This window comes from Cricetulus griseus, chromosome 5, assembly GCF_003668045.3.
Source record: "Cricetulus griseus strain 17A/GY chromosome 5, alternate assembly CriGri-PICRH-1.0, whole genome shotgun sequence".
Lineage (NCBI taxonomy): Eukaryota > Metazoa > Chordata > Mammalia > Rodentia > Cricetidae > Cricetulus > Cricetulus griseus.
Genome location: NC_048598.1, coordinates 76867161 through 76889229, shown reverse-complemented (window position 1 = coordinate 76889229; position 22069 = coordinate 76867161). Strand labels below are relative to the sequence as shown.

Below are 22069 nucleotides of genomic sequence, written 5' to 3'. Positions count from 1 at the left end.
AGAAACCATCCTGAGTGAGGTACCCCAGTCACAAAACCGAAAATGGTATGTACTCACTCATATATGGATTTTAGACATAGAGAAAAGGAGTACCAGCCTACAATCCCCACCTCCAGAGAAGCTAAGAAACAAGGAGGATCCAAAGAGAGACATACAAAGTCCCCTGGAGAAGGGGAAAGGGACAAGATCTCCTGAGCTAATTGTGAGCATGGGGGAGGGGAGAGGGAGCTAGAAGAAAGAGAAGGGGAAAAGGGGAGGAGAGAGGAGGACATGAGAGAGCAGAAAGATATAGTCAGGGGAAGAATAACGGAGAGCAAGAAAAGAGATACCATAATAGAGGGAGCCATTATAGGTTTAAAGAGAATTCTGGCACTAGGGAAATACCCAGATCTACAAGTGTGACCCCAACTAACAATCTAAGCAATAGTTGAGAGGCAACCTTAAATGCCCTTCTCCTATAAATGAGATTGATGATTATCTTATTTGCCATTCTAGAACCTTCATCCAGTAGCTGATGAAAGCAGAAGCAGACACCCACAGCTAAACACTGAGCTGAACTCTGGAATCCAGTTGCAGAGAGGGAGGAGTGGTGAGCAAAGGGGTCAAGACCAGGCTGGACAAACCCACAGAAACAGCTGACCTGAACAAGGGGTTGCTCATGAATCCCAGACTGATATCTGGGAAACCAGCATAGGACTGATCCAGACCCTCTGAACGAGGATGTCAGTTTGGAGGTCTGGGCAATCTATGGATTTATCACTAGTACAGTATTTATCACTAGTACAGGAATGGACTTCGGGAGCCCACTCCACATAGAGGGATACCCTCTCAGCTTAGACACACAGGGGAGGGTCTAGGCCCTGCTCCAAATGATATGACAGACTTTGATGATCCCCCGTGGAAGGCCTCATGGGCTTCTGCTCCCTAGGGAGCAGAAAGGGGTTGGGATAGGGGGTGGGAGAGCAGGGAAGGAGAAGAGGAAGAGGGAACTGGGATTGACATGTAAAAGAAGCTTGTTTCTAATTTAAAATTGGTCTAATTACAATTCTAAAAAATAAAATAAATAAATAAAATTTAAAAAAAAGAAGAGGAAGAAACTTAAAAAAATATCCTACTGATTTGCCAGTATGTAAAAGGTAGAAGAATGGTCTTCACCGACATGTCACCCACACACCTGCCCAGGACCACATGTGCAGAGGCTTTGCTATCATTTACATTCCTATTAATTTTTACACAAGGTTCATTGCATTTTTGTTCCTCAGTAGGCTCTGCAAATTATGTCAGTGGTCCCAAGGAGCTGTGTGGTAAGACCACAGACCTCTGATTTAGTGTCCCTGCTTTAGGACACTAAATATTGCAGAATATTTATTTCAATATTGCAGAATTGTTTACCACTCTAATTTTCTTTATCAATGAACTAGATCCCCAATAAGAGAGTGAATTGTAGATATCTGCTGATAACCCTTCTCTCTCATTCTCTCTCTGTCTTTCCCTCAGCTAGACCCAAACTCTTGACACAGATGAAGATGCCCTTGAACTTCTGATCTTCTTGCCTCTATCTCCTGTGTGCTAAGGCTACAGGCTTCTGTGGCCACAGGCATGCACCACTATGCCTGGTTTATACAGTGCTGTGCATTCAACCTGGGACTTTGCACATGCCAGGCAAGCACTCTGCCATCTGATTGCTCTTAAATATGTTTTCCTGATGTTTAAGCCTCTTGCTACTTGCTGGGAAACTCTCAATAACTTTCTGATAATGGAGAACAGAGCCTGCACCTCTGAGAATGGGTCTACACAATGTGTCAATCAGATCTTCGACGTTTTGATATAATGTTTGATTCTGTTTCTTTAAAGCAGTGTGAGAATGAAAGATCACTTCCGAAGATTTGAGTGCAGACACCTAGAGTTTGTTCCCCCGTTCTTGTACAGCCCTCTCATCTACTTCAAATTCAATGGCAAGATATTTTTAGCAACTCATTCTTTGAATAGTTGCAAAGCTTTCAGTGGTTTTAAAGAAATAATCTTCTTGCCTATCATACTTACTAGTTTTTTTTTAAAAAGCAAATATAACAGTTAGGTCCTAAAGTACAATGAGATCAGCTCACACTCACAGCCTTGGGAACATGTATGGGAGCAGGTGTGGTGTGGTGTGTGTTTACATTGTGATTGTGCACAGTGTGTACACATGGCTGTGTGTACGTGTATGTGTGTGCGCACACACAGACATAGAGAGTAGAGGTTGATGCTGGTGTCTGATTGTCTTACTTTCCACATTATTTTTGAAATAAGTTATCTCACTGAATATGGATCTCATTAGTTTGTCTAGGCTGGCTTATGGATGAGCTCCAGGCACTCTCTTATCTCTTTCCTCTTCTGGCCATTGCTAGGGTTACAGACATGTTCTGCTGCACCCTGCTTTTACACGTGTACTGGGAATCTGGGCTCAGGTCCTCATGCATGTGTAACAAGTGCTTTACCAACTGAGCCACCTCCCCAGCTCCTAAAGCCTGTGTTTTTTCAAAAGCCTAGTGCTTTCATGGAAGACTCATGAAACCTCCAGGAATACAAGCCAAGTGAGGCCTGTCCTTCCCTGTTGCTTGCTTTTTTTCCTGCAGGGCTTCCTTCTCGCCTGCATTTTAAGCTGATTGTATTTATAATGAAAGAAGTTTGGGAGCATGTGAGAGAAAGAATCAACATCAGGGAAAACAGAAACTTCAGAGACAACTGGCAGGAGAAAAATGTTACAGGTCAGGTAGCCATTGCTTATTGCACATCCTATTCCTCCTGTGGAAACTTCTGGACCTAGCTTGGCCTGGCCACTCACTGCCCATCACTGAGCCAGAGTAGTCACTCACCCTAGGCTTGTGTTTCCTCTTATTCTGTGGAGCAGCGAGCTCTTTCCAAGGCTGAGGATTCAAGGAAAATCCATGCCACTGGTACCGATTTCAGAGGCAATGGCATGGTGCTTCAAGGCATAAGCTTCACCATTGAATTATGCTGCATTGCTTACTAGCCTCGTGATCCTGGATGAGGAGTTTATTCCCCAAGGTTTCTGTAAGTAATTAAGATAATGCATGCAAAGTTCTTCATGCATGGCCATGAAAATCTCCCCGTGTGTGCACTGTATGTATGCATAGGTAAAATGATGCACAAAGAGAGGCCAGAGTCAACTGTCTTCACACTCCATTTGATTTTATGAGACAGTATCTCTCACTGAACGGGGAGCTCACGGGCTGGATTGGAAGGACAGGGAGATCCTAGAGTCCACCTGTCCCCATGTCCCAGCATGAGGACTACAGGCATGCACAGCCAGTGGGTCCTGGGATCCAAACTCGGATCCTTGTGTTTGCTCAGCCAGCACTTCACACTGAGCCATCTCTTTAGCCTCTGTATGCCACTGACAGGACTGTAAGCTTTAGGCAATGGAGGCACTCTCACTGCTCTCTGAATGTGGTGGAGCTGATAGAATGGCTTTTGAAAGCTACTCAAAATTAGGACTTCAAAGTCAGAATGGTGTGGAGAATTTTTTTATCACATTTAAAATAGTTATTTGACTTAACACTAATATTTAATGTGACTTAGCTAGATAAAGGTTCAGATAACATGACAGTGTTAAAACTAGCACCTAAGATAATGAGGATAATGAACAAATGATCTGCTTCGTTATCATCAGAATGATATTTACACTGTACTAAATCCACGATTTATACAGAAGGCTCTTTCTCTATTTCCTTATAGAAAATGCTTTTCTCAGGCAGAGAGAACAGGTCTAAGAAAACACTTTTTGGCAGAATTTGTATTCTTAAGCAAGGGAATGCACTCTTTTCTTCTCAAAAGCATATTCTGTTGAATATTATCATATGAATATTAAATCACAAGAAGCAGCCAGATAAGACTACCAAATTGTCATGGAGATCTCTCCATGATGAGAACTAAAAATAAATACAAATACACTCAAACATTTTATATCTCGCCCATATGCTTTTCATTTGGCTTTCCTTTTTATGGCAATGCGAGTTCTGTTCCAAGCACTTGGGAGACACTGAGCATGTGACACAAGGGAAGGAAGTAATGTATAACAGTTCCATTCTGAATCATGCTGAGAATTATTTGTAGGTCTTATGAAGCAAACCCTTCCCAAAGGCGGCCTTTGCCTTCTGGGCCTGGAATCACAAGCAGACTTGCACGCGAACCTGGCATTTGTGTGGGTTCTGGGAACATAAACTCTGGTCCTTACACTTGTGCTGAAGTGTTTTAACCACTGAGCCATCTAACTGGACCAACTTTTTCACATACTCTGAAATAACATGTTGACTTTTAGTAGTAGTGAATACCAAATATTACTGACAAGTAAACTATAAAATGCCCATTTTAACTTGAAACTTCAGGGCCCAATAACCACTTATTATCCACTTTATGAAACTTAGATCAAAGGGTAACTCAAGTTGGTGGCTGACATGTCTTCTGACAGTGAGCAATGTGAGACACAGAAGGCTGTCCTTGCCAGTGGAGGATGGGAAAAGGAGCAAACTTGGATAGAGAAACCTTTCCCCCAAGCCTGCAGGATGGAAACGTCTTTCCTAAAGTGGCTCAGGGATGGGGATGAAGATGAGAAAGGCAAGCCCGTATCTTTCTGCTCCAGTGCCCTGGCCTCCCAGGACTCTGCCAGGGAGTGTATGGACCTGTAGGTTAAAGCAGACTTTACTCTTCTGTTTCTGTCTCTTCTACCTGGTGCAGGTATGTGTCCAGGAAGGTCAGGGACAGTTCTTCAGTCCCCTTCCCTGCATAGCTTCCAAGAGCAGGCCATAGACATGGTGGCTGAGAAAACAATGGTGAACATAGAAATGATAATTTCCTGTTCATGTGTTTATTTTGTTTAAATGAATGAGCATATAAATAGATGTTCGTGGCTATACAGAGACCAAGCCACCCTTAGTGATACCCAAAAGAGGAGTGATAAGAAGCTTATGAAAATTCCTATGGCAATGGTTAACCTTTATTGTCACCTTGATTAGATTTAGAATTACCTAGGAGACTGGGTCACATCTCTGGATGTGTCGGTGGAAGCATCTCCAGAGTAGATTAACTGAGAGTAAAAGATCCTGAATGTGGGTAGCAACAACACACAGCCACAGGCGGGGCAGATGGAATAGAAAGAGAGAAAGGAGAGAATCACCAATCTCTGGTCATGTGACACAAACTGACTCGCTCTGACACACCTTTCCCAACATGTTAGACTGAGCCACAAGCCCTGATCCTTCCCTCCTCTGAGTTGCTTCTGTCAGGAATTTGCATAGTAACATGAAAACTAACACATTGGCTGCAGGGTTGCTGATAAAGGTATGATAGTGTCTAGGCTTGGCAAGAAAAGCCAGCATCATGACAAACAAGCTATAGATGCGGCAGCTAGGCTGCAGAAGGACTTCTGAAATGACAGGTGCTTTGCGCATTTCTTATCATCAATCCATTCTTATTTTCAAAGCTCCAGACGGTCCGTAAAGGTTTGGTAGGAAAGAACATGGAGCTGAGGTTCCTCAAGGAGGGCTGGTGTCCCGTAAATGAGCAACTCTTTCCAGCTCAGAAATGGTTGAATGAAATGGATGATTTTGGAAGCTGAAGCAGAGTGACAGGTCAGCAGAAGACATAGTAAACACAAAAAGCTGTTATTCTTTCCTCTAGAATACCAACTCTCTATTGGGACGGTGAAAAGTCTCCTAAGACCTGTAAGAGGGTGTGGTATCTGGAAAAGATGGCCCCCGTAGGCTTATATGTTTGAATGCCTGATCCCCAGTTAGTGGAACTGTTTAGGAAGAATTGGGAAGTGTGGCTTTGTTGGAGGAGGTGTGTCACTGGGAGTGAGTGGGCTTTGAGGTTTCAAAAGCCTAAGCCAGGCCCAGCCTCTCTCTTGCTCTTTCTGCCTCCTGCTTGCAGATCAGGATGTAAGCTCTCAGCTTCTGCTCCAATGCTCTGCCTGCCTGCCACCATGCTTCCCACCATGCTGATCATGGACTCGCCCTCTGAAACTGTCAGCCAGCCCCCAGTTAAATACTTCTTTATGTCAGTTGCCCTGGTCACAGTGTCTCTTCACAGTACTAGAACAGTGACAAAGACAGAAGTGGTACCAGGGACAGAAGTATTACCATGATGGGCCTGACCATGCTGCTTGGAGGCCTTGGAACTTTGGACTAGAAATGCATTTGAATGCTGAAACTGGAGCTTAGTGGGCCGTTCTAGTAGGAACTTAGAAGACAGTAGTACTGAGAGCAATGTGGATTATGGAGGCCCAGCTCAAGAGGTTTCAGAGGAGAACAATATTAGTGGCTAGGGTGCAGACTATTGTAATATTGTGGAAAGGAATCTGGCTGCTTTGTGCCCTTGTCCTAAAACTCTCCAGGAGGCAAAATGGAAGTACCCTGTCTCTGTATGCAGGTGCAAAAGGTCCCTTTAAGATACAAGCTCCACCCACCCACTCCTGCTCTCTCTTTCCTATGTTCCTCTGAAGAGGCAGGCAGGGTCTCTGTCTCTCTGTCTCTGTCTCTGTCTCTCTCTCTCTTGCCTTGGTCATGGTGTCTCTTCAGAACAATGGAATAGAAATTAAGATTGTTACCAATGGGATTATAACAGTAATCTTGTAGCCTGTGCTGGAGACACAGCTCAGCAGGTAAAGTCACTTGGTAGTGGCCCAAGATTGATCCTCCAGACTCACATGGTGGAAGGAGTGACCAGATTGCCAAAAGCTGACTTCTATACAAGTCATAGTGCACACACACACACACACACACACACACACACACACACACACACACACTAAAATATAGTTTTAAAGAAGAAGGCATTGTATTCTTTCCTCCAGAAGTCTCCAGTTACTGTTATTTTAAGAAACCCCTTGATTTGGCTATAAGTTTAGGTAAAATCTAAAATCCCAGGACAGGAGGCTATCTCCTTTAGGTCTGAGAGCACATGCCGTGCAGGAGGATGGGAGCAGGTCCTTCTCTTTCCCAAGGCATCAGCCGCTTTCACACACATTTTAGAGTATGAATTATGACAGTTTGAAAAAGCTAAGAATATTATTTTGATCATAAGGACTGTTCATGTGGAAATAACTATGGAAAGAATGGTATGGCCTTAAAAATCAGTCTGGCTGCTGCTTCTCCTGGGTGGAGAATTAATTTGGCCTGCTAGTGGTGACGAGCTGGCTGGCTCTGCTGGTGTTCTGCATGGCTAAGCATCAGACATAGAAAAAGCAGTGTCAACTTACTGCAAATTAACACTGTTGGTGACACGTGACATTCTTTTCCTCTACACATAGCTGTTCAGTGCTCAAGGAGTATGGAAGATGACAAGACTATTGTTTTTGCCCCGATAGGAAGGCAAAGTTTGGCTTTGGGCTTCATGATTCTTTTTCCCTCCATGTCCCCATCATTCATGTATCTTCTTTAAAGTTCTAGAGTCTTGAAGAGGAAAACCAGATCTGTTCTCTCAGTACTCAGAATGTCTCCTCTCCTTCAATCTGACAACTGAGATTGGGAGGGTGTGTTTGTGTGTTTACAGCAGACCACCTCCACAGAGACAGGAATGCACACTGTCTATCAATCATGCCAGGAACCTATATCACCTAGTGGCAAAAACAACCTTATGCTCTAAGGTTCAATCTGGCCACATCCAGCTTGTAAAATGCAGGTGCTGGCACCACTTGCAGTCCCAACCGAGAGTCAGGAAAGAAAGGCACCTCTGGTGAGGGGTACACCACATGGACTTGGCTTCCCCTCTTCCTCCATCCCTCCCTCCCTCCCTCCCTCCCTCCCTCCCTCCCTCCCTCCCTTCCTCCCTCCCCCTTCTTCCTTCCCTCCCTCCCATTCTTTAATGAAGTGGTACATATCTATCTATTCATTTTTTTCTTCTGGAGAGTATTTACAGCATCCAAAAGATTCTCAATGAACTCCCTGTCTCTGACCAGGCTAATAATACCCAGAGGACACCCTCATCATCAGTTGTGAAGTCCCCTATACTACCTAAGTTTTTGATAGATAGTGTTCTACCCTCAAGCAAAAAAAAAAAGTCATAATATTATCATTGGTGGGTTGTTTGTGTTCCAGCAATGTTGCAGCAATAAATCTCCATAATGATGCTAAATTGTAAATTATCATCTGGGTTTTATAAACATATTAAATGTGGTGGTTATACAAGGGGATTTTCTTATAAAGTAGCTAAGGACACTTTTACTGCATCATTAACTTGCTGCTTAAATAAATAATTAAGGATCAACTAAACAGTTCTGTTTGTCCTGAGATTTAGAAGCCCAAGTTTCTTTTACCCACCCCTCCCCAAATATGAGGGAACACCATGATTCAGTCACTCCTAAAATGACTGTTGACTTTGTCTTTCAGGGTTTGGTCCTGTGGTTGGAGTACTAACCACAAACTCAACCGTGAGAAGCCTAAAGGCAGAGGGCTCAGGCATGCCTAAGGGGTAGCAGCCTGCCTAGTGGATGATGTCATGACAATGGTCTGCATAGTCCACAATGCAATGCACAGAGGGAACTGAAAGCCTCTGTAAAGATGCTTAGCAAAGAGCTGGACATTCACTCAGCTGGTAGAATGTTTGACCAACATACACAAAGGCCCAGAAAACCAGGTGTGATGCCCTACACTTGTAAGTCCAGTACTGGAGAAATGAGTCAGAAGGAGGAAGAGCTCAAAGGCATCTTAGCTATGCATAGTGAGTTTGGGTCCAGCCTGGTCTACAAGAGACTCTGTGTCAATTAGCAGAGAATGGAGTTGGGCTGTGTTGTGTTGGCTTTCTTTTCTCTGGAGGATTGTGAAACACGCTTCTGAAACTTTTACCCAGGACGGGCCTCTCTGCTCAATAGCAGGAGTCCAAGAAAGCTACTTACCAGACACAGGTGGTTGGTCACTGGGGGAACTCCCAGAACCCGAGGCTCCCCTCTCGGAGCTTGGAAGCTTTTCATCAGCCCTGGCCTGGGGCTGCTCTCCCACCTCTGCCATACTGGCTGCTGCTTCACTGGGAAGGCCCATGCTGTAGGCACACTGGGGTAATGGTCCACACTTCAGAGAACCCATAAGGGGTTCATGGTCCTCCCTAGGAGTGTTCCCACAGCCTGTGTAGCCATCTGATGAGTTGGAGCCGGCCACCCAGGGTCGGCAACTGTCACCCTCTATTTCTTTTTTTGAGTACTTTTCAGGGGACAATGGAGTACAGTCAGTCCTGCATGGAGGCTCAATGAAGTTGCAGCCTTCAGAATCAATGGTGCTCTCCGTCCCTGTGAAACACTGGCTTAAACTGTCATTCTCCCCAACCTCCAGAGGCTCCTGGAAAGGGGGTGTGGATTTGCTTCCAGGCTGGATCAGGAACAGGGACCCATCAGGGGGCTGTGAGGGCCGGCCTGTGTACTCATCCTCTGTGGGAATCTTCCTTGAGAGGTCCCCTTGGGTCTCAACTTCGCTGACCAATGTGAACATCACGGCATCTCCACTCCCTGCACAGGGCCCGCCTGCTGCACACACAGGCCCACAGGCGCCAGTACCATCTTCTGGATAGCACATGTCTTCTGGAAGCATCTTCTCCTCCAGAGTCATTAGGAAGACACCTTCAGACACTTCTCGATGACTGGAGGTTGACGAGTGGGCACCAATACAACAGTCACCTGAGGACTCCTGGAGATGGGAGTTAAGAATACCCTGAGTTATTACAACATGCTTGCCTGCCCACTGCTGAGAAGTGTTGGTGCAGACTGTCCACCTTGACAAGGACAGGTGGCCCACACTCTATGGCTTTATTTATGCTGTTTCCAATCACAGAGTATGGGAGAAGTCTTGAAAGGGACACAAACAGATACGACTGGATCTTTACAGCAAAGAATAGCATCTGCACACTGTACAAGTGAAGAGATAATCCAAGTAACACTGGAACACATCTGTCTGTAACAAAACAATGGCAACATGGACAATGCTGAATTCCAGGCAGTAGCTCTCTTTGTGGCATGGTTTAGCTCTGTGCGTTCTATAATTCAGCAGACGAGCAAGCATATTGACAATGAAGGACTCAGGTGTAATGCTGGGAAGGGAGGATCCAAGCAGGAAAAGGGAGAGATGAGAGTGGACCCTGTGGGGTTGGAGCTGAATTATAGAAACCAGTCTAATGTCTGCAGTTGATATATTTTATACTTACAACAGATATAAAGGGCAAACTAGAACAATCAACATATTAATATCAAATGTGGATTGGAAAACAGTTAAGTCACTGTTAAATTTTTGTTGTTTAATTTTGGATTTTTGAGACAGGGTCGTATGTAACTGAGACTGGCCTTATTAGGGAGTACAGGATGACTGTGAATTTCTGATCCTCCTGCCTCTACCTCCTAGGGGCTTGGATTAAAGACAAGTACCTCCACAACATTTATTCTCTGCTGGTATTCAACTCAGGGTTTTGTGCTTGCCCAACTGAGCTACATGACCAGCACCACATTTGAATAAATGTATATATTTACTTACTTACTGTAAAGGACAGAGTGGAACATGAGGATCCATTGCGTTCTTCTTTTTAAAAAGAGTTATTTTTAATTTTAATTTTTGTGTGTGTGTGTGTGTGTGTGTGTGTGTGTGTGCGCGCGCGCGTGCGCGCGCGGGCATGCACGCACGCCAGCACAAGCGTGCACTTGTGCACTTGTGCATCTGAGGCTAGGTGTCCTAGCAGGCCAGAAGAGGGCATAGGATCCCCTTCACTGCAGCTGCAGGCTGTAACCACCTGTGGTTGTGAGCTGCCTAACATTAGTGCTGAGAACTGAATTCAGGCCCTCTATAAGAGAAGTGCTTGCTCTAAACCACTTAGCCATCGCTCCAGTTTCAGATTTGGTTTTGTTTAGCTTTTCGTTGTTGGTAAAATACTATTCGACATAGTATTTATTTTTAAGGAATATTCATTGAGATATTTAAGAGCAGAGGAATACACCATCTCCATTCGCTCTAAAGTGACTGCAGACTCACTTGATTCTCATAAACAGCAAAGAATAAATTGCTGTGATAAAGTGTAAGCTCCTGGTGAATTGGGTATCTGGCATCAGGCCTTTCATTGCAACAGTCTTAATATTTTTCAATATTTTTTGAAATTATGACAAAGGAAAAGATTTATTAAATAACTACAGAGTAAAGGAAAATCGTAGAGGGTTCCTTCTAGGAATCTGCACTAGGTGACCAAGATCAGTTCTAAAAATACATACATAGAGACAACAGAATTGGAATAAAGACTGTTGTCTGTCTCAGGGTAGTGTAGTATACTTTCCTAGCATGAGTAAAGACCATTCAGTGTCCAGCCTGGGATCAAGGAAGGGCTGGGAATGGGACATTGGGAACTGACTTATTCGACAGGGATCAGTTTTGGGATGGAGGTGTCACTGCCTGGTAAGCGGTGTGCTCCACAGCCATCCAGTTACAGCTCTAGACACTGCAGCAGGACTTAAAGAAGGCAGGAAACACTTTTACCTTATTTCCACTTAGGCTGCTGCAAGTGTCATTGGCCCAATTCCACAAATTAGCTGGAAAAAAAGCAAACATAAAAATTTCATGTTACAATTTTCTCCTTATTTTTAATATAAATTTTATTTATATATTTAACTTATAGAGGATGTTATAGGATAAATATAGATGGCAAAGTGGTTACTGTAATAAAATGGATTAACTTATCCATCTTATCAAATGGTGATTTGTATGTGTCGAGAAGAGGTAAAATCAACTCAATCAGCAAAACTTCTCATACAATACAATATTCTTCTCTGGGAGTGTTTATACTCCACATCTGCTACTGGAGCCTTTGGCCTACATCTCCCCATTTCCTTCCTCCTGCTCCTGCTCATCATTGTTTCATTTCTCTTCCCCTGTGTATTTGACATTCTCCCATTTTAAATAATTCTACATAAACATACCCACAGTAAGGTGTTTGCATTCCTGAGCGGAAGTACATGATTATAATTTACCAGGGCTGGGGGTGAATCTCCATGGCAGAAAGCATGTCTAGCATGCTCTGGGCTCCAGCCTCAGCAACAACAGGACTAGTATATGGCTCAGGGGCACAGCACTTACTTAACAAAAGCAAAGACCTGGGTTCAATCTCCAGCACAGGGATGGGAGTCAACCAACCAATTAATAAATGAACTGATTTAAACACTCTGAAAGCATCTTTTTAACAAAAACAGAGCTTGCTGATCTCTAGAGAGAAAAACACTATCAGAGTTAGTTTTTGCCAACTTGACACAAACCTAAACACCTACGCATCAGTTTGGCTTGTGGACTGTCTGAAGGAATTGCCTCCATCAGATTGGCCTGTGGACTGTCTGAAGGAATTGCCTCCATCAGATTGGCCTGTGGACTGTCTGAAGGAATTGCCTCCATCAGATTGGCCTGTGACTGTCTGAAGGAATTGCCTCCATCAGATTGGCCTGTGGACTGTCTGAAGGAATTGCCTCCATCAGATTGGCCTGTGGACTGTCTAAAGGAATTGCCTCCATCAGATTGGCTTGTGGATTGTCTGAAGTAACTGCCTCTATCAGATTGGTCTGTGGGCTGTCTGAGGAACATTTCCTTGATTGCTGATTGATATGAGAGGAAGGGCCCAGCCTACTTTGAGCAATGCCATCCCTGGGCAGGAGGGTCTGGGGTGTCTAAGACAGGTAGCTGAGGAACTGGAGAGATGGCTGGGTAGTTAAGAACACTGGCTGCTCTTCTGGATGACCTGGGTTCAATTCCCAGCATCTACATGTAGTCTCACAACCATCTGTAACTCTAATTCCACAGGATCTGATGCGCTCTCAGAGTAGGAGGCATGCATGCGGTGCACAGACTTACATGCTGACCAAACACCCATACACATAAATTTTAAAAGACTTTAAAAAGAAATCTGGCTGAGCAAGCCATGGGAAATGAGTCAGAAAGCAGCATTCCTCCATGGCTTCTGCTTCAGTTCTGGCCTCCGGGTTCCTGGCTTAGCTTCTGCCCTGATTTCTGGACTGCAAAGTGTTAAGTTGGAAAGACATACAGACAAGCAAACAAACACCTTTCCCTTCGAAGTTACTTTTATCATAGCAATGGAAACCAAACTAGGACTCACTAGTAATCCATCAAATCCCTATGGATACACCTGGGTCTGCTGTGATGCTGTTAGACCACTGGCATCCTCATTCCCTTCAAAATGTTACTGTGCATATGAGGAGCAAGATAACCAAGAGAGGGGGACAAAGAAGTTGCATCTGTGACAATAATATGAAAAGATAAAGTTTTTTCCCATCCCTTATGAAAATCCAATGTTTTCTTCACTATAGGTTTGTGTGTATGTGTGCTGTGCATGCATGTGTATATGAATGTTCATTAAGAGTGTGCCTGTTCGTGTGTGTGTGTTTGACACCAGACATTTTTGTGAGTCACACACACACACACACATACACACTCCCATTCCTTTCCCCCTCCTATCTTTCTTCTCCTCACCCCCATCAACCAGGGCTGAGAATCAAACCTAAGGTATTCCTTATGCTAGGCAAGCACTTTACCACTGGGCTATAGCCTCCGCCCTTGGACTTTTGGTTTGAAAGACAGGATCTCCCTATGTTGCCCAGAGTAGCTTTAAACTCCTGCCTCAACCCTCTGAGTACCAAGATTACAAGTGTATGGTTTCACACCGTATGCTTTATTTGTTGAGCCTCAGTTTGACCCCCAAAAAGAGAGAGCCAACTCCACAACCTTGTTCTTTGGCTTCCACATATATGTCACGACACAAGCACCCATACATACATCATGAACACACAATAAATGAAAGTTTTTTAAAATGATTGTGTAGAACTGACAATCTAGGCAATGGTGGAGAGGATAACCTAAACACCCTTCCCCTATGATGAGACTGATGACTTCTTTTTATGCCTTCCTAGAACCCTCATCCAGTGGCTGATGGAAGCAGAGGCAGACATCCACAGATTTACACTGAACTGAACTCTGAAACTTAGTTGTAGAGAGGGAGGTATGAAGATCAAAGGGGTGGGTACCAGGCTGGTGAAACCCACAGAAACAGCTAGCCTGAACAAGGGGGAGCACATCAACCCCAGATGCTGTCTGGGAGCCAGTACAGGACTGATCCAGACCCCTGAACATGGATGTCAATGAGGAGGCTTCTGCACTCTCGGGGCCCCTGGTAGTGGATTAGCATTTTTCCCTGGTGTAAGAAGGGATTTTGAGAGCCCATCCCAGGTGAAGGGATGCACTCTTGGCCTAGACACATGGGGCAGGGCCTAGGCCCAGCCCAGCATGATGTGGTGGACTTTGGGGAGCCCCTGTTGAGGGCCCTACCCTGCCTGGGGAGTGGAGGGTGGATGGGGTTGGGAGTAGGTAGGGGGTGGAGGAGGAGGGGTGGGGGTGAGGGGAGGGAGAGGGAGAAGGGATTGATATGTGAAACAAGCTTGTTCCCAATTTGAACTAATTAAAAAAAATGATTGTGTATATCTGAAAAAAACTAAAGAAGCCTGGCATTCCTTCATTTAAAACAAAACAAAACTCTTTTATCAGTGTCATATGAAAGTCAAACATGATGTGATATTTAAAAACACTATCCATCTTTTTGTAGATATCCCCAAGAAATGAAGTAACATCGGTTTCTCTATTTTAAAAATAAACCCCATAAATTCCAAAAATACAAAGTCATCTATTTTCATAATTGTAGATTCACATTTCAAAATAGTATCCCAATCAAAACTCCCCCATCTAGCCATTTATCTGAGCATTTGTCTGTATTGGATGGGTGCATTCACAGGGGATACTAGAGGATTAACTATGAGCCCCCTGTGTATCGATGATGCACAGAGATACAGTACAAAGCAGCAATTTCAGAAAAGCCAAATGTTGTTTACTTATATACAAACAGACACAATATTGTCCTTTGGTTTTGGTCACTATTGTTGCTAGAAGAGAACAAAGACTCAGGCGCACAGGTGTTTTTCTTAGGGTACAAATATGCTCTACTAGCTGAATCTCAGTTTGACCCCCCAAAACTCATTTAAAGGTCAAACTACACAAAGCTGTCCTTTTACCTCCACATACACAATGTGGGTCATACACCCACATATACATCATGGGTACACACAATAAGCAAAATACTTAATCTTATTTTTTATGTGTATTGGTGTTTCACCTGCACGTGCGTCTGTGTGAGGGTGTCAGGTTCCCTGGAACTGGAGTTAAGACAGTTGTGAGCTAACATGTGTGTGCTGGGAATTGCACCAAGGTCCTCAGGAAGAGCTGCCAGTGCTCTTAACAGCTGAGCTATCACGCCAGCCCCATAAATAAGAAATTTAAAAACAGATTCCATGACAGTCAGGGACAATATCCTGGAAAGTACCCATATTCTTCAAGGCCACTTTGCAGATGCTGCCATGGACACAGTACCTGTCAGTGCTTTCCCTCCCTTCCTGTAGTAAACACCAAAGACGATGGCAGCAACTAACACCACAGAGACGAAGAGGAGCAGAATGATGAGACTAGGCAAGTAAATCTGGGCTTCTGTGGTGGAAGAAAACACAGGGTTAAAGATTATTTCATTTTACCAGGTTGAAAGATGATAAAGTCCTGTAAATCCAACCCAAGAATCAATGATGTGGGTGTCCAGGTAACCAGAGTGGAGAGCCAGCCCCTCACCTGGAAGTGCAGACAGTTCTCACATGTGAGAGGACACACTCCATAGCTTAACCCACCCGCTCAGGGGCCTCCCCTCCAGGAGAGGCCAGCCCAGACCCACTGCCCTATCTCTGCTTGAGAATAAGCTGGATGCCATCCACCGTGCAGTACTGGTTCATCTCTCTGAGTTTGCCGTTCCACACATGCTCTTCTTGCTAACAGCCTTATTGTTGTTCTGTGGCCTGGTTCTCTGCATGTTAGGAAGGTCTTTCCCCAGGCTGCTTGCTTCTGAGGTGCAGCCCACCACACAGCTACTCCCCTAAAGCAGCCACACAGAAGCCTCTTTCAAAACCGTATTTAGATCAGCTTGATCTAAAAATGCTCACAGATAATCACAGCCAGATCTAACAAGTGGCTTGATGAAAATCTACACAAGGACGCCCTCACTCTGACTATCATTCCCTACCACACCTGGAAATTGGCATCGACATTTGTATTTATAGCTTATCCCTAACTCGGTATAAAAAAAAGTATTATCAAGTAAGCCTAGCATGTAGAAAGGCACTGGGTAAAGTCTCCAGCAGGAGAGAGAGAGAGAGAGAGAGAGAGAGAGAGAGAGAGAGAGAGAGAGAGGAAAAGAAAATTTGGAATTGGGGAGGGGGAGCTGGAGAGATAGAAAAACACTTTGCTCTTCCAGAGGTCCCAGGTTCAAAACCCAGAACCTACATGGTGGCTCACATGACTGTCTGTAACTCCTGTCCTAGGGGATCCAACACCCTCTTCAGGCATTCTTGGATATTGAGCTTGCATGTTATTTACAGGCATATATGGAGACCAAACACCCATATACATAAAATAAATACACTTTTAGAAAAGGAAAGAAGAAACTCATACTGTGTAAAACAAGACAAAACAAAATGATGGGCCTGGAGCAATAGCTCGGCTGTTAAAAGCACTGGCTGCTCTTCCGGAAAGCCTGATTTGATTCTTAGCCTCCACATGGCAGCTCACAACTGTCTTTAGCTCCAGTGCCAGACGGTCCTTTGCCCTCTTCTGGCCTCCTGGAGCAATGCATAAAGGTGGTGCACAAACACATAAAATAAAAAAGAATAAATCTTTTAAGCAAATAAAATGCTGATGAGAAATGAAAATAATGCCAAGACAGCCACGGACAGAATGGGCTGAAAGCACGAATGGATCCCTGCAGCTACAGGTTGTCATTCTAGAGAGACCACCCTAGGGCCATGTGCCACCCCACAGGCTCTGCTCGTCATACCCTTGGGTGGTTTTCTCAGAGAAGAGCTGCAGACCACATCTGATTTCTTCGTTCCTGGGTGTGCTTCTATCCTTCCAAGGAGGGTGCAGCTGTGAGGAAAAAGCAGGCAATGGCTGTGGGTGGACACTTTTAATTTTAAAAAGCAAACAAAAGAACTGTCATACTATGCTAGTCCAGGGGCTCCTTTAGGAAGGGATGTGTTCCTGGATGTTACTCCCCATCCTTGCCCTGGTGAGCAGAAGTCCTCAGAGGTGGATGGAGTGATTGGGGAACACTCTTAAGAACTACTGAGAACACAGTAGACAAGAGTGAAGACGGGACTTCGGGAAAGAGGACTTCAAACGCTGAGAGCGTTTTGATGAGTGCAATTCTAAAGGTGGAAAATACAATCTCCTCAACATAAATCCTGAATAAAATGCATTGGGATACAGCATTTAGTAAGAACTACTGAGCCACGTGTGGTGGGGTACACTGTGATCCTGAAAGTGGGGGTGCTTGGCAGCATAGTGAGACCCTGTCTGAAAACAGTGAATGATGGGAAGAGAAGCAGACACAGCAGCGGCAGCTTGCGGGGTAGCAAATGTGAGCTTTTTAAAATTAAAGAATATATTTGGAACTGAAGACTCATTGCATTTAAAACCAGTATTAAACAGCAGGATACAAAGAGCCCAGGAGTGTTCCATGTAACTCATGAGAAGTGTCATACTGTACGTCAGCTGAGCATCCCTAACCCCAAATCCAACAGTCAAAATGTGAGAGTTTTAGAACACTGACATGAAATTTCAGTGAGGAAATCAGACATCATGAAACTTTGTTTCACTCACAAAAATAATTTAGAGTACATAATTGCCTTCAGACTATGAATAAGGTATACATGAGAGACAAAACAGTTCTGTGTTTAGACCCAGCACCCTTCCCCAAAACTTCTCAGTATACACGTAAAAGACCCCCAGAACCTGAAACACTTCCCAAGCTCAGTCTGTATACCACACTATGTCTACAAAACTTATCCCTGCAGAGAATTCAGAACCGCTTAAAGGGCTACCAGTAGGAACTCAGTATGGAAATGGTGCTGCATTTCCCCAGTGAAGTACACGGCAGTTTTAAGAAGCCACAGTTTCCCAATTCAGTGTAGAAAAAAATCATCAGATAACCTCTTATGTTCTGAGTTCATCCTCAGAAACAAAAATAATAAATAAACCTGAAATTAAAATATCAATGAAAATGAAATATCAAGATGATCATAGATGAGATAAAATCAAAGGCACAGATGGACCAGTGTTATGGGGCTTGTAAAGAGCTTGAAAATTATCCAAGAACACCCAAAGCATTTACAGTGTACACACACTTACACACTTCCAGGTGAGCAAACCAGTGATAATGGGATGTAGGAGTGGTGTGTGACAGACAATCAATGACTTAACTCAAGCTGGGGACATAGCTCAGCCATACAGGATATGCCCAGCATGTCTGGAGGCCTTACATTCCACCTGCCATAGCCCACCCCACCGCTGCCCCAGACAAAGAGGTCATAAACAATTTCAACTAAATCAAGTTGGGTAAAGGAAAAAGAAGCTAGAGCTGAAGGTCATATATTTCTGAATCTAAGAAGTGGCACAAAGCTCTGACACATACTGGGTCCAACAGCCAGCTTGTCAGGCTCACTCCCTACTGTGGCAGACAGACTTTTTCCAAGAGGAAGCTAACCTGACACATTCAATCAGCCTTCCACCCAGAGCTGGTGAGCCTGACAGGTCTAAATGTGAGCAGGCCCTTGGGTTTCTGCTTGGTCACTTACTTGGTCCAGGGTCTGCATTTGTCCGTTGATGAAAAGACATCTGAGAAGAAGCCTAGGAGGCAGGGCATGCACACCGTGTCCATGTTGAGCTGCACTGTCACACACAAAAGCCAACAGATAAAGCAAGGAGACACTTAGAGATCAGACAGGATGGCTTCCCCAAAGCATTACCCCATCCCACCTTGTGTCTGCCTGGCCACCTATATCTTCTGCCTTCAGCTCCTCCAGGCTTTTGTGGAGGAAGTGCTTACTGAATTACATTCAGAAACTGGCTTCGTAGCAGGCCCCTGGGACTACATCTGATGTCTGGCTAAATCCAACTTTGCCTGATCTTTTACTGTTTGGAACCATTGTCTTAGGCTTCAATACATTTCCCCATGGGTGGCTGCAGTTTTTGTTGTCTGGCTATTTCTAGTCTTCATGGCTGCATCAGCTTCCATCTACAGGCAAATGTGGTGCCATCCCTGCCTTTATGGGAAATGAGTTCCTCCAAAACCAAGATATCTCATTACTCTAAAATCTGGGGGAGCAGGGGTGTTGATACTTGAAACATTTCTGGTCCCAAACATTTTGGGCTATATGATACTATTCACTATAAAAGTTATTATTTTAAAACCCAAAATAACTGAAATGCATGTCAACTGTTGACTTATTAAATACATGGCCATGCCTTGCCACAGTGAAATGATCAGCTTCATTTCACCAGGCTAAGGAGTTGTAATGGTTATTACACTTTTGAACTTCATAAGTCTCTTCCTCCTCAACCAATGATTGGTGTCAAGTTTTTCTACCAGGCCTGACATAACTACTTTTTAGGCCTATGACCTCTGCTGTGATTAGATGCCCAAAGCACAGACGTAACTATAGATAATATGGAAGCAATAATATGGGCTGTGCTCCCAAGGAAACATCAATGCAAATGATGTGATAGTGTGGATCTTGCCTTCATCCACAGTACTCAGAGCAGAAGGTCAAACCTTCTGCTTGATTCCACTGTCATATTTGTCTTAAGCTAAATTAGCAACGTAAAAGATGCCTCAAGCTTTTGTGTCTCCAATCTTTATTGCAATTGACACACGGCAACTTGGTAGGCACAAATGAACAATGCTGACTACAATGTGAAACTAACCTTAGCCTGGTGCCAAACCCACAAATGACTTTTGAAATTAGTAGCACTTCCATGATTTATTTTTATGGATACAAACCTAAAATAAGAAATTAAAATTCTTGGTACATGCCTGATAGAAAGTATATGTTTGATTTCTGTAATTTGGCAATAAATAAGATGTATTACCACACTGATTTGGCAGTGTGACTAGCTGTGAAACAATTGTAACAATGCCAGGACCATTGCCTAACTAATATTAATTGACACAGCATTTTAAAGGATGAACAAGAGGCTAGAGTTTGCTTCTCAGCACCCCACATTAGCTACCAGCTGCCTGTAATGCCCAGCTCTAGGGATCCAACCAAGGCCTCTGGCCTCCTCTAGCACTGGCATTCACACACACACACACACACACACACACACACACACACACTATAAATTAAAAGAGTAATGCCATCTAGAAGATTCTGAGAAGGGTTCAGGGACATTACTTTCCATACACTTGACCCACTAGTGGTACCCAGAAGGTCCCATTTCCCCTTTTACAGTCAGGTTTCTTACACTAGCACAAGAACTTACTACACTCCTATCTGCCCAAATCCCTGTGAACTCGAATCTTGGCTGTGCTAAACTGAGCCAGGAGTTGAAATACTGGTGACCACACAGTTACACTCAGAGCAGCCTGGGCCTGCTTCTCTTTCCATACTGACCCACAGCAAACATATGGTCCTCATAGGATAGCATTTGGGACCAGGTCAGCTGTTCTGTTTGGGTATAAGTGACTTTTTTTTTTCAGAGATTCTTATAATCTGAGACAGGTCTCAAACTCACTGTGTAGCTAAGGATGACCTTGAACTTCCTTCCAATCCTCTCGCTTTCACTGCTAGGATTACAAGTGTATACCACCATACCAGGTTTTATTCAGGACTGGGGATCAAATCCAGGGCTCTATGCATGCTAGATGAGCATTGTACCAACTGACAAAGACACCCCCAGCCTCAAGAGTGAATTCATCTACCTCATATCCACTACTGTCAAAAATGTGCCATTTTCAAGGGTTCAAGGCAGAGGAAACTGTTAGGTCTAAAACTCTGGACAAAGGCTGACTGAACTGCCTATTAGCAGATCAAAGCTGATGCCGGCCACCAGCAGTTTCTCCCAGCATCCGTGTCCCTATTGGTTACAGGGTCCCCCTGACTGGCATATCCCACCCCTACCCTGAACTCTCTTGGGCTGCCCTTCCCCCAGAGGCTCTTCAGTATAATCCAGACATTTTGGTTACATCAGTCCTTTTTACCCTTATACCCACCTGGCCTCCAGGTTTCCTGGATCTCCTCTTTGCCCTCTCCTCACATGGCACAGCTCAGGGTCCTGTTCTCTCTGTACTCATCTCTGTCTCTTACTACACTCTCCCTTATATGTACAATAAACATTCTCCCCCACCATACCTAGGAACGGTCATGCCCTCCTTTCTATTTCTTTTTGTCATTCAAGAACATCTTTCAGAAATCATAAAGACAGTGGGGAGCGCCCTAGATCAGAAAGGTCTGGGAGCTCTGGGAGCAGCATTTGGAGGGAGCTGGCTGTGGTAGGGAGGTTTGTCTTTACTGGTTAAAAAACTCAAGCTGACTTTTCCGAGAGAGCATGTGCGGGTGAGTCAGCCGCTGATGCAGAGGCCTGCTGCACTAGCTAGATACATTCTTCCATGTGGATTCAAATGAATAATATTTTAGCTTTCCCATCCCTGCCCAAGTATGCTGGCTTTAAGTGAAAGACTGGCAAGCATAAGCAATCATTTGTTGGGCCCTGAAAACCTGCTTTGTAACACTTCCTAGAAGCTGGGAGAGCAAAGGGCTCTCCGAAGCACTTTTGCAAGTCAAAAAGGGTTTCTGCTTCTCTGCTTTCAACAAAGCTGAAGGACACAATGGAGTTCTCAGATGGCAGATCATTAAAAATAGCCCCAACCTCACGTCACTTTCTGAGCAAGGATGTCACTCAGAAGGTTCTGGGGGAAGCTGTGTTTCTCGGCAGCTACTCAGAAAGTGAACTCTGTGTGCTAACGTGTAACACTGGTGATGCACCCAGCTGAACACAAACATCTGGGACAATCTTCCTCTCACAGTTCAAAAGCTGTGAATACGTGCTTGTGGCCAATTACATAGTAATAAGTATAGTGACAGCTCAGCTCAGAAAAAAAAACACCTCATTTTTACCCTGTGAAC

The 22069-nt window shown here is 44.3% G+C and overlaps 1 protein-coding gene across 1 annotated transcript in view; it reads right to left on the bottom strand.

Annotated features, from left to right (window-relative positions):
- Positions 1-22069, bottom strand: part of Tnfrsf11a (TNF receptor superfamily member 11a) — a 42595-nt gene that overhangs the window by 5662 nt on the left and 14864 nt on the right. The window contains exons 5-9 of the mRNA XM_035445838.1: positions 18740-18833; positions 16942-17030; positions 15438-15551; positions 11499-11551; positions 8894-9674 (exon numbers count right to left, since the gene is read on the bottom strand). Of these exons, the coding sequence (XP_035301729.1) occupies positions 8894-9674; positions 11499-11551; positions 15438-15551; positions 16942-17030; positions 18740-18833 (1131 nt within the window). The remainder of the gene's footprint in view (positions 1-8893; positions 9675-11498; positions 11552-15437; positions 15552-16941; positions 17031-18739; positions 18834-22069) is intronic.